The sequence below is a fragment of the Corvus brachyrhynchos genome, unplaced genomic scaffold (genome assembly GCF_000691975.1).
Source record: "Corvus brachyrhynchos isolate BGI_N302 unplaced genomic scaffold, ASM69197v1 scaffold239, whole genome shotgun sequence".
Taxonomy (NCBI): Eukaryota; Metazoa; Chordata; class Aves; order Passeriformes; family Corvidae; genus Corvus; species Corvus brachyrhynchos.
In genome coordinates this window covers 9,286,216-9,299,306 of record NW_008246057.1, presented here as the reverse complement: position 1 = coordinate 9,299,306, position 13,091 = coordinate 9,286,216, and the positions used below count along the sequence as shown (strand labels likewise).

Here is a 13,091-nt window from a genome sequence, read left to right as displayed (position 1 = left end):
AGCAAATGGGCGCTGAAGTCTCCGAACCTCTAATCCTGGCCTCCTGGCTCAGCGGCTCTGCCCAGGTATTGAAATCCAAATAGGGTTTAATCATTAGGGTGGAGACTCCTTTATCAGTGAATTTCTCTTCAAGATAGGGTAATAGAAACCAAATGTCTTTGATGTCAACAGAGGCAATGTGTGCAACATAAGCCACCACAGAGAAAGGGAAGGAGTCTGCCATCTGCCCTGAGGCTCAGAGGAAGACATTTTTTCTTCCCCATCTTTTTGTATAGTATATTGCATCTATGCTTTCTGTTTAAAGACTGATGTGTGGTTTGTTTGGTTTTTGTTTGGGTTGGTTTTTTTTTTAAATTGAATCCTCCCCCTTTGCAGAGGATTTAAAGCCTTTCATGAATATCGATGGAGCTGTCGACAAAACAGACGGGAGGGGATGAAGTGGTTGATTCTGTAACTCTCAGGCCTGCTGTGGGAATGGTTGTGGCAATATGAATCTTCTTTATAGGAACAACTGCTGAAGTTTTGCAGATTTTGTGGGCCCAGCATCAGTGTTACAGGAAGGCACTATGCATTCACCATTAAAGTGCATATAAGAAGATTTAATAAGTATACAAGGTGCAGAATCTATTTACTTTTACAAAACTGTTCTAGATGTCTTCTCAGGCAGACAAAAAGACTTACACACTATTTACAGAGATACCATCCTTGTATGATAACAGAGAGAAAATCATAAAGGTTCAAATCAAAAAGTAGTGTCTGTGAAACCCTTATCTCATTTGAAGTCTAGACCTGCCCATGATGATCCACCTAATGGCTGGCGTGGTCCTGCCAGTCGTCTGCCACAGTGCTGTGCTCCTGCTGTCTCTCGAATTCTTCACTCCTCACACAGAGGTGTGATTTGGCTAAGCATCTGTAGTCAAAACAGGTTACACAAAAGGCTGGTTGCTTCATTAATTGAACCTTGAAAAATCTTTTGAGTTTCTTGATATATGAGGAATACCGAAAAAATGTAGATTAGTGGCAGCTGCAATAGCAAGTGTGTCTTTTATCAGGATAGGAAGGTGCCTTAAAGGCTCCAAAAGGCTCTTTTTTGTGGTCATCCTTGTCCAAAAGGTGTGTGTAAGGTAATGTTTAAAATAGGGAGAGTGAAAAAAATTATTCACACTGTCCACACTGTCCACACTGTCAGTGAGTACTCCTTAGCCTTTGAGCACATATTCGTGGCGCAGAACAGAAAAGAACTATTCCCATCAAATATTTGTATAGCTGTCAGGCAAGAATTATATACATACCCTATGAATGGACACACTGATTTGTGAAGCAGTTACTCTTATAATTTGTAATTGCCACAGTTAAAAATATTATTTTCTCAAAATCCCGAGAAATTTTGGAATATTGTCTATGTACACATTAGAGTTCAGGACACAACTGTTTGTTTTTAATAGAGTTTAGTATGCACCTCTGTACTCGAATGAAAAAGTTTGCAAATTATTTTAGTTAGAAAGGCCAAAATAATAAATCTCTTTCCAAAACTACGGTAACATAGAAACCTAAAGCTAGGATTTATCAAGAAAATATATTTTCTTTTTGTAATTTTAAAATTCCATGCTACAGCCTTAAAAACAATATGAATCATGGTTTGGAGAGAAATTTGTAACACAAAAAAAAAGCTGCCAGGATTCTAATGATCAGAATCTCAAATTCATGTCCAGGGTGTAACTTTGACTATTTCTTGACAAGTCTTTGGTTTCACCAAAAACATTTGTAACAGGAACATTTGCTTTGATTATTTAGATTTAAATACATATTCAGTGTCTGGAATGAGATTACATTTTACCATCAAGGTGTGCCAGAGTAGGTTTACACTGGATATGAGGAAATACTTCTTCATGGAAAGGGTTATCAGGCATTGGAACAGGCTGCCCAGGGAAGTGGTTGAGTCACAATCCCTGGGACTATTCAAAAGACATGTAGATGTGACATTTAGGGATGTGGTGTAGTGGGACTTTGCAGTGTTAGGTTTATGGCTGGACTTGGTGGTCTTAAAGGTCTTTTCCAACCTAAATGATTTTATGAATCTATTCAAGAAAAAAATTATGCAAATGCCAGAGGGAATCTTGCTTAGAGGAGATTTGGCCATAATATCTAATTCAGATATTTGAAGCACATCTATGTATTTGTGAAAAGTTACAGAAGTTATTTAAATTTTGCTTATTCAAAAAAGTATTTAGGCTGAAGTTTGCCTTCTAAACAGGAGCTTCAGGTCTGCTGCTTCCCATGGTGTTAAAGTGAAGCAAGGCCTGCCATGTGTTGTGAAAATGTCAGATGCCAAGAGCATTTCCTGCGGGTGGCTGGGATTCATAGAAGTTAAATGCGAAATACTGCCAAGCGACTTAAAAGGGATGGGCTCCAGGCGTGCTGGAGTCAGCAGAGCACTCTCCCGGGGTTTTACTTGCTTAACTGATAGAGCTATCTCTAGTGGCAGCTAGAAGCCAGACACAATTTTCAAGACTTAATGTGTTTCTGTCTTATCTTGATGATCAGTAGTTGGCTACAGGCCACAGACAAAGAAAGATTCGAGAGGGGGAATAGACAAGGTGACGATGTTTACTTTGTCAATGGACTACAAATAGTTGGTATGTAGTGTTTACTTGTAGCCCAAACAGCTGGTGCCCTGTCTCCCTATGAAACAGCTCGAATCTACTTGTATTCCCTTCTGTTCACAGAGGTTTAGAAACAATTCAGTGGGCTCTGTGTTTAACTTCACTTTTTATTTCATTTGGAGCTATTTGTGACAGACAATACATGACAGGGGACTCAGCTATGACAGAAATTTGATAGAGGGAAAACCAGCATCAGCCCCGTTGCCAAAAGACTGCAAAAACCGCTTAAGTCCAAAAGAAAAGAAGAACTTTTCTGTAGAGCAGAAATTGTGCCTGAAATACATGATATTCCATTTGTCAAATAGTCCTTCTTTCACAAAATTAAATCAAAGCAAAACTAAATTGAAATTCAGTAAAACTGACTCAAGACTAGAAAGAAAGATAGGCAGTATTAGCCAAAGCAGCAAACCAATACCAACCAAGGAATAAAAATATCCAAAAACATTTAATTTTTTACCTGGGGGAGAACAGGGAAGAGGGGCTATTACTACTGGCTGTTTGTGGAAGGTGCTCATCTGGTACACGATCAATAGCGTAAAACCCTAAATTCAGACAGACTGTATTTTGCTCCCACCTGAAAGCCATTATTTGGAATTTGCTTACCCCTGGAGCAAAACCAACAACACTGGTGATCCTGCCATGGTTTTTATGGCTGAAAAACAAAATTCTACTTTCTTAATGACAACTGTGCCAGCATTTCTTTCCTCCTTTCAGCCTCCTTGAAAGCAAACAGCTTCACACAGCATTTAACCTATGTGGTGTTCACCATAAGGCCCTGACATGCAGCACACAGGACATGGCCTAAATGCAATTTTGTGTGTGCCACTAGTAAGTCAGTACTGGATTTCAGTTCTTCATCTAAAATCACTTTACACAAATTATCCTGCTCTGCAGTGACAAAAATATTGCTGGGCAGGACCTCCAGAAGCTGAATGGGTCAATGAACATTGTGATGTCAAAGCTCAGATTTGTATGCCTGAGTTAGCTGCTGGCTGGTTAGCAAGTCACCTCATCTTCTTGTGTCCTTTTTTTGGTCCTGACTGACTTGGCCTACTTAGAAAATGCTACTTACCCAATTTTTGTATGGTATTCAGTACCCTTGTGCTTTGAGTGATACTCTTGGGATCTGTGTGGGTATTTACATGCCCCCTCCCGACTCTTGCAGCATCTGACCACTTCATATTTGAACATGTTTAACCCCAGCATCCCCCCAGCATTGTTAACCAGGACAATCTGTGTGTGCAGGAGTACAGTGCAGCAGGGTTAAAGATTCCAGAAGAAATGTGGCAGAGTCAGAAACTAAGTTTGGGTCACCCAAAGCATCGAATTTCTCTTTCACTATTAAAACAAACTTTCCTCTGATTTAATCGACTGACAGTAAAAAGGGCGGTGCTGAGCATGCCAGAGCAGTGAGCCTGTAACAATTTCCATTACAGACTTATAAGGAAATACAATATTTCTGTCCTTTAAAAATTGAAGCAGTGCTAAAGCCATTGTGACAAATAAATTAATGAGGCCTTTTCAAAGGCATTCAAAGGCATCCATGACTCTATCTCTGCTGTTTTACAGATACCATATGTGGCCTAATTATTTTTTTAATAAAGCAACGGAAATGTTACGAAGTAAATCCTACCCTGCAGAGTAAAGATGTTAGTCCAGCAAAGCTTTCATCAGGGCAAGGACTACCTCTCCCCTGCCTCCTTTTGCCACTTGGGGTGCATGGTTACAGGCTTTGATCTTTGTCTGGGAGCCTTGCATCTCTGCAATTGACTCCAGATAAAAATGACTCCAGCCAAATATTGCAACAAATGTTCAGATTAAAACCAAAAATCCCTACATCTGCAAATTTGCTCTCAGGCCCCTGCTTTCTTTGAAGAAAATGTCAGTCCTGTTTCTCACTGAGTTCTGATGGGTGGCTCCTGGCTAATCTCTGTCTGTCTCCCCGGTAACAGTCAAAGGAGAGGACACAGAGGTGGGCAGGGAGAGAGCCTCCAGCCACTGTTCCTCTTATCATGGTCCATCAGCAGGTGTCCCTTGCTCATATCCAGGAACAATAAATACAGCCTGTAGCTAAGGGAACCACCACACAGCTTTCTTCAGAAGTCTCAAAGAGCAGACTCCAGATTGTGACATCTCTAACTGTATGCAGGCACTGCAATTGCCACGATCGTTTGTTAAACTAATCTTTTTTTTTTTCGCTTTAGTCAGCCTTTGTTCAAGCACCTTCTACAGACATATATCACTACAATCAGAAATACTGAGCCACCAGTTTTTGTGCAATCTGGATGTTTAGCTGGTGTGGCAACAGTGAAACAGTTTACTGTGTTCACAAAATCAATCTGTGTGCATATTTGCTTGATGTTTTTTCCCCACCATGAAATGACCAGCTGAGTGTTTGCAAAATAAAAGGAGAATGTATGACAGAGCAACATGGGTGCCACAGGTTACACTTCTGCCAACATCTGACTGACCTGTAGCACTCTCCAAGCAATGGCAATCTACTCTGCATGCTCACTTTTAATAACTGTTCTGCAGGACTCCTACTAAAAATTAAAATTATAACAGCTTGCTGTCAAACCAAGTTCAAAGGTAACGTGCTCATGAAGAACATCAAAATAATTGAGTCTGAACACAAGCACTTCCCCCTACTTAAAAGTGACCCATGAGTGTAGTGAAAAGGATGTCAAATTGGTAAATTCCTTAGTAAATGATGATACTGAAAAGGGCACAGGATAAGGAATTTGACCCACTTGAACTAACTCACTTCCAGAAGAGAATCAGAAGCTCCCATAAATTATTCTCTTTCCTGACAGAAGATGACTACCAAAAATTACTGAATTATGGATAATCTGGCTTCAGAACCATCCTTGGACCCAGTGCAGTCACAGGTGTCCAGCAAAGGCCTTTAGGCACATTTTTCTCTTGAAACTGGTGGCAATTCTTCAGCCCTCGAGTCTACCAAAAGTCAGCTCTTCAAAAGCAAAGCATCAAAAGATAGTTGGATGCCTCTAAGACATAGCTGAGACTAAAAGAATCTTTAAAGCACGGCTCCGCAGTGGCTCATAAATGACCTACTCCCCGGGAAGCCTCGCAGGAAACTGACTCAGGCAGTGACAATTACTCACAGTTCACAATTATTTATTTCCAAGACAGCTCCTATGGAGACTAAGTTTGCCAGGATAGGTATTAGCTCTTATTAGATGATCTTTGTCTCACACGCTCTTGTGACACTTGCCTCTGTTCTGTCCATCAGTCGTGGCTCAGAGGACCTCTCAAATCAGCCCCGCTGGCTCACAAGCCAGCACACGTGGCTGTGGGTACAGCCAGAGGTTGGCCCAGCACAGGCCTGGCATGGGCTGGTTGTAACGCAGTGGTGGGAAGGGGCACAGCAACCCTCTCTTACTCCATGTTTTATACCATTTAGAAATCTGCACGTAATACCATGCTCCACATGCAAGAGAAATGCTTCTTTCACCAGAGATCTTGCCACCTCCTTTCAGATAGCAATCAGATGAAGGAAGTATTACAGAAGAATATAATTAGAGACAGAGAGGAATTTGATTAATTTCATAAAATTACAAAATGACTTGGTAAAAACATCAGCAACATGGACAGGTGCAGAAGCCTGCTGCATAAGGGGGACACTTGTCCAGTTTCACTTCAGTTACTGAATGCCAAAGAGACTCAAGTGAGACATTACAGTGTCTGCAACCTCTCTGGAGCCTGGGTGAACTGAGCTCTGTGCATGGGGCAGAGGTGTCTCTGCACGGGAGGTGGAGCTCACGGTTTTGCTCTGGGCACAGGTGGGATGCACAAAGCACTGGGGGTTCAAAGGGCTGTGCCGCTGGCTCTCCTTGGGTTAAGCAGCTTCGTGCAGTCGTTTCACTGCAAAATGGTAGCAGGAGCAGCTGTGTGAAAGTGTGGCCCGCAGACATACCTGCCCAGACTTAGCAAGAATGGGACTTTTACTGACTTTTAATAAGGCTCTAACTTCTTAAGAAATACATGGAGCACCTGTCAAAAGGAAGCTTTTGTCAGGCCTAAATCAGCCTGGTTAGGTATTCAGTTCCTGTGCTTTGAGGTGTAATAATGGATACAGAGAAACCACATTTGCTGGGAAAAAACACCATTCTGGCAACAGGGCATGAGAAGAGGAACTGAGAGTTGTTTTAAATACATTTTTAGTTCCTGGGACCCTGCCTGCTGTCATTTTTTTCTACCTATTTAAACAGATACTGTAATTTTACCAGTAGCTTAGACTAAAGAAGGCAGCTAAGGAAGAATAAGTAGGGGGTTGTCTTTGGCTTCAAAGATGCTAGGATTAATAACCTAACATTAAAGTATAAACATGTAAATTATATGTAATGCATTGTCTAAGTGTGCTATATCTCCATATAAGCACAAAAAGCTATGGTTTCTGAAAAAATGTATTTCAGTCAAGCGTCAGTAATACTGGATGACACACTATTATGAACATACTTATTTTAGCCTAATATCCAAGACAGATATTTTACAGTAAATCCACTTGCATATTATTAATAGCTAAACATTTCTGCTGGTAAATCATGTAACCAGATGTGGAAATAAAAATCAACACCAATAACTAATTGGAAAAAATATTTTCATCAAATAAAAAATTTCCACGAAATGCTTTGTTTAGATCTTCAGCTTTTAAAATTCATAATCTGACTCTTCTATTCATAATAGGTAAACTATGCATTACTCAGACCCTCTTTCATCTTAATTGGTTCCCAACTTCTCTATAACAAAGGGCTGTACTAACAGTGATGAGGTACTCATTCAGAATCCTGTTACTTTTAATGTAAGAAATTTAACACCATTTTTTGTGCTATGGACAGAAAAAGTACACATCTGGTATCATTTCCTTTCATATGCCTTAATGTAATTATAATTTATTAATAAATAGTTGAAATGCTGCATTATTTGAGCAATTTTAAATGTAGACAACTTCATTTAAAATAATAAAAATGTGTAACTGCTTTTTTCCTGAATAAATACTGATAGCCACAACAGTGCTACAAATTCAATTATGTATTTTCAGGTGTCTATTAAAATTAATAGAAATCGGGACCTTTAGCATGTCACAGAAAAGGAATTCAAATTTCCAGTCAAAATACTTGGTTAATAGCAGATGTCTGTCTCTTATATAGTGCTTGACCAAAGAAAGTGCCTCTTCTACATTGTAAAACAGTGGAAGAGACATGGGCCATTAGCACAAGCAAAACATTTTCACTTGATAAGTCAATCTGGGCTGTTTTTTTCTGTCACATCAGCAGTGTCTGAAAACAAAGGAGACACAGAAGCCCCAGGAGACAGCATGTCTGCCCAACCCTGTTTCTGGGGGATCTCTTAATTTGTTTTAGAAAGCACATAGTGAACCTTCCAGGTGTCAAAATTTAATATGCTACATAGCATGCTGCAGCCACTGACACTGTGGGACATGCGAAAGGCTGTTCCAAATCAGTGTCCTTGGGGAACATACATCTATACTTTTTCTCCACCTCCCTGGCTGTCACAACAATCCCTTGATTAGGCAATAAGACCTGGTCTTGTCTCAAGTGATTTGATAAGCAGTTGATAACCAACAGCTCATTAAGCTCCTGGGATATATAAGCCACAAGGTTTTCAGCATGCCTCTGCACTTGAGGGGTTTGACAGCTCCCTGTTCAGCAGCCCAGGAGTCGCTGGAAGATGTTACTGACTGCAAAAATACTTGTTTTTGCTGTGAATGGTTTCCTAAGAGTGGCAACAGGCTTGGACATTGGATTATCCACGAAATGTGTAGTGATACCCAAGGAGATGGACATGTGCCACGAGATTGGATACTCTGAAATGAGACTTCCCAACCTGATGGGACACACGAGCATGGCAGAGGTTATCCAAAAATCCACCACCTGGCAGCACCTTGTACACACAGACTGTCACCCCCACGTGAGGACGTTCCTGTGCTCCCTGTTTGCACCCATCTGTTTAGATACGTAAGTATCACAGCACAGTACAAATCTCCAGCCTTTATTTGCCAGAATAGGAATGAAATCAAAGGCATGTTTATCATAATCTAAAGGTGATCTCCACTTTGTCCAAAGTAATTCTGTTAGCTTTTTTGTATTCATCAGGAAAAAAAGTACTGAAAACTTGTTCCACTTCAACTTTAGTTTGCCTTGGGAACATGATTGGTGCTGTCAAAAGATATAATGTTTTATTTTGTTACAGCTGAACTTCACTCATTCATTTAGGGTTGAAGAACCTACTGTGAACAGAATCAGGCTCATACTGAATCTTTTCTCAGGTTGTCATAAATGCATTTTTAAAATCATAGCTAAATCTTGTAAGCTCAGTCTGTACACAGACCGCTTGCATAATTTGCACAGCTGCTGCTTCTGGAATTGTATTACTGTTGAGGGATGTTAAATATCAGCAGAGATTATGTACTTTGCAGAGGAATCACTGTTGCAATAGTTTTCCTTAACACTGAGCTGTCTGACTCAGCCTGGTATTTCCTCCGACAACAGGTTTATCCATCCCTGTAAGAGTATGTGTGTTGCTGTCCGTGACAGCTGCGCCCCCGTGCTCCTGTGCCATGGACACCCCTGGCCTGCCAGCCTGGACTGCGACCGATTCCCTGGAGATGAGGACATGTGCCTGGCACCCCTTACTAAGGACTATAAATACCTGCACAAAGGTAGCTCGAAGGTGGCAGAGGGGAGGGTGGCCATATCCTGTGTTCCAGGAATCGAGGAGCTACAAGGGACATTGTTCCTAGACATTCTATGATTTTGTAATGGAGTCAGGTCTACCTTTACTGCTTCACGTGTTCGTGCAGATGGTGGAACAGTGCCAGCGCTGGCAGTGCAAGCTGCAGCAGCCCTGCGGTGCAGTAAGCCAACAGTGCAGCAGGCTGTGCTCTGATCGTGGAGGAAGGCAATTATCACCCTGCACAGCTGTGGGCACTGTCATACCCACAGCAGCACACATAGAGTTTTGAGGTCTCTTTATAGACTTATCAGTGGCCCTCATGACAGAGAAATTTATGTATACAAGTTGGTTCTCAGATCAGCTTAGGAAAGTTGGGATGATTTTATCTGATTTTCCTTAAAGAAACATGAGCTATCATGGCATAAATGTTCAAATCTTCAAATGCACTCACACTTACTAACTTCTGTGAAAAACAGTAGGATTGAGTTGCTGCTAGCACACACAAATTCATATATATTCACAGTTGTACCACAGCTGAACCGAGTGACTGATAGAACCAGCCACCTAACCCCTTACCACCCACTGTAGCTGTGTTAAAAATAATACTGTATTTGTTACTTTATTTGTTGCTGATAATCGATCTTGTGAATCTGAACAAGGGCTGAATGTGCATGGAAAATGAACTCCTTTTCATCCCTAGCCATGTTTTCAGAGAAGTGTGTTGACTTTTTACCTATTATCACTGACCCCGTCTTTGATGTGTATTTTCTCTGTCATCCCTGTGGTTAAACAGTGGGTTCTTAGCTTTGACAGCCGAAAATTAAAACAAATTATTCAAAAAGATAACAGTGAGACTTTGTTATTTCTTATCAGTCCTACCAAAGCCTACCTGCCAGACCTGCCCAGCAGTGGAGGAATTCTTTACACACAAAAGAGTTCTTGAAGTTTTCTGTGACAGTAACTTTGGTAAGTCCTTGCTAATGTAGCTAGTGTTAAAGAGACTAACAACTCTTCTTCTAAATGCTTTGAAAGTAGGATTACAATTAGTGACAGTTTCTCCAGGGATTTCAAAGGATTAAGAGTTTGGCTGCTAATTTAGCTTTAGGCTGGTTTTCAGAATATGTTCTTTCTAATCTAAATACAAGGAGGATTTATTGTGCATGAAAGATTTATTAATGATCTGGTTTCCAACCAAATAGCTATTCTGGTCTAGTTGGCTACAACATGCTTTATGGAAAATATTTCTGTCAAAAGCAGCCAAATAAGCAAGTTTGCCTTTTATTAGCATTTAAACACAAAGTAAAGCTTTGGTGTTTTACCAGTGTACGGTGTATCTTTGCTACTTTTGTGCACGAGACTTTTGTGATACCTACCTTACTGAAAAGGAGAATCAGAAAATCATGTCAGCAAAAGGAATTCTTACCTCCTATTGTCTTGTTGGAGTGATGAGTGGAGTTTGCCCTAGAGACTTCCTGGAAAGCCCTTTGATGTCAGTGCAAAGACTTTCAGCAACTTTGTCTAGTGTTAGATCAAGAAATACAGAAAAATGTCATGCTGAAAAGTGTTGGTGGAGTCAAGTGGGGTGGGTAGATGCCTATAATGAAAAGGGAATATCTAAAAGGGTGGTATCAGCAAGCTATTTTTGCCTAGGGATTCCACACATGGACAAGGTGAGTTTCAGGAAAATTGCTTGGGCAATTGCTGGGCAGCTTTGTGATGCAAGAACAACACCAACAGCTTACAATATGTAATTACCCAAAGTCTGACATAACACAGTGATGGTAAAAATAAATTACTCATGCTTGTGAAAATATTTTTTCAAGTCACCTACTTCAATTGAAAAAAAACCCCTTTACTACATAAAATTTATTTTTCAAAAATGTTTTAAATTTTAAACTGCTGCTGGAAAAGGCCTCGCCATACTCTGTCAGCAAAAATTGTGAAGATATTTTTAAGGAATTATCCTGTTTTCACCTGTAATGTTTCTTTCTGCATTTGAGAAATGGAGTGACTTGCATTTCCTTTTCTTTTTTCCTCAGCAGTGAAAGTAAAGCTGTCCAAGAAGAGAACAGCATCTGAGGACCAAGAGTATAACATTGAATGCCAGGTGGAATTCACTAGCCAGGGCTCGCTCTTGCCTTATGAAACTCAGAGTATGATACAACAGTGGCTGCTAATTAATGAAAAATGTATAGAGAGGATGTCTCCAACCCACCGTCCCATGGTGTATCTCCTCGTGGGGAATATTGAAGAGGGCATCATTTTAGTAAACCAGGTTTATCGCTGGCAGAGGAAGGACTCCCAGCTGACTTTGGCCACTCAGAAGTGGAGACACCATAAATGCTTGTAAATATTTATCATGTTATTTGTAGAAAGATGATTATACTTCTCATCCAAACCTATCTTGTAAATAGGAATGTAATATAAGTTGAATATAAAGCTTTAATTTCCTTTTGAATTGTATTTTAAGTTGAACTCAAATCCCAGTGTTATCAGGGTTCCTTTCGGTAGTGTTACAGCTACTCTCATCCAGTTTGAACTTGGACAGCTATGGATAAATGTTTCTTTGAGTTATGATTAAAACAAATTGTAATATGTGCAAAAACCAGCACAAACCAGTTTCAAATCCAGCTGACTACTTTTAATGCGTTTGTCTATACCCCCCACTCTACCATTTTCTCCAGTTATCTAAACCTTCCCTTGCCTAATATTTCATGAATCCACCTCATTTTTTCCCGTTGGAGTACTTTGAAAGGAGGCAGCCCTCTGCTGGTCGCTTTTGCCGGAATCAGAGCGGAATAAAGAAAAGACTAAGTATCTGTAAACACGGTATGGCTGGCCCCAATCGCAAGAAGATTTGGTTACTGGGTGTCATAAATCAGATCCCTGCTACTGAAAAGTCCCTTTTCATTTTCACACCCATTAAAAAGGTCAATGTATAAACTTAATTCATTCTCTAAAAGGTCTGCAGGGAACTAATGAAGTCAAAATATTAAAAAAAAAAAAATTACAGTAGGAACATGATTAGCATCCTCATGGTCGGTGCAATACACTGACATTAAAGACTACATGAAGGTGGACAGAACTTGACAATTTTAGTTGTATAAATGCGTAGAATAAAGACAGTAACAGGCGGAAACACATAAATTAGAAACTATTTCAGTAGTACAGTGCCTATTATTGTCCTATTTTTTGGAAACAAATACGAGGAAAGTTTATGGGCAGTAGATTTCTAGAATTCGCACCTGTAATGATCTGGGTTTCTGATACATTCCCCAAAAGTGCAGGTTTGTATCAGGTTATCGAATGTGATGACACCTGTTCCATCACTTTCTACCATGAACTGGGAAACTAGTAGAAACCGAGGAAAAAAGCGGTCAGTAATCGAAGAAGCTGGGTACCCACGCGTGCCGGCTGCCCCGGCCCGCCTCGGGCGCGCAGGAGAGGCATCAGCCCCAGGCTGACCCGCCCGGGCCACATCACTGCGGAAATGAAGGAGTGATGCCTTTAGTTCAGGTTCTTACTGTATTTTTCCTTCTGTCAGAGGATGCCACACGGCCCGGGGCTGTGGGTTTTTTTGCTCTTGGGTCAGTTCCACGCTAAAACCCTTCCAGCGGCTGGACTCCCCGGGCACGGCCCCCGTGCCTGCCCCGCAGCACCGCCCAGCGCGGCCGGCGCAAATCCCCCAGCGGGATTCAAAGCGCGCTCCAG

At 40.8% G+C, this 13,091-nt stretch overlaps 1 protein-coding gene across 1 annotated transcript; it reads left to right on the top strand.

Moving 5' to 3' along the window:
* The first annotated feature begins 8,345 nt into the window (after positions 1-8,345).
* On the top strand, positions 8,346-11,991 carry LOC103623492 (secreted frizzled-related protein 2). Its single transcript, XM_008642592.2, has 4 exons — positions 8,346-8,662; positions 9,197-9,366; positions 10,254-10,346; positions 11,420-11,991. Exons 1-4 carry the CDS (start codon positions 8,376-8,378, stop codon positions 11,728-11,730), a joined length of 861 nt encoding a protein of 286 aa, XP_008640814.1. The 5' UTR covers positions 8,346-8,375; the 3' UTR covers positions 11,731-11,991.
* Positions 11,992-13,091: the final 1,100 nt, after the last annotated feature.

What these genes read in the sequence shown, in the direction of transcription:
- LOC103623492 (XM_008642592.2), top strand. Translation starts at nt 8,376, where the DNA reads ATGTTACTGACTGCAAAAATACTTGTTTTTGCTGTGAATGGTTTCCTA. An exon ending in GCACCCATCTGTTTAGATAC is followed by an intron (nt 8,663 to 9,196) that starts GTAAGTATCACA and finishes CTCCGACAACAG; the next exon opens with GTTTATCCATCCCTGTAAGA. An exon ending in TTTCTGTGACAGTAACTTTG is followed by an intron (nt 10,347 to 11,419) that starts GTAAGTCCTTGC and finishes TTTTTTCCTCAG; the next exon opens with CAGTGAAAGTAAAGCTGTCC.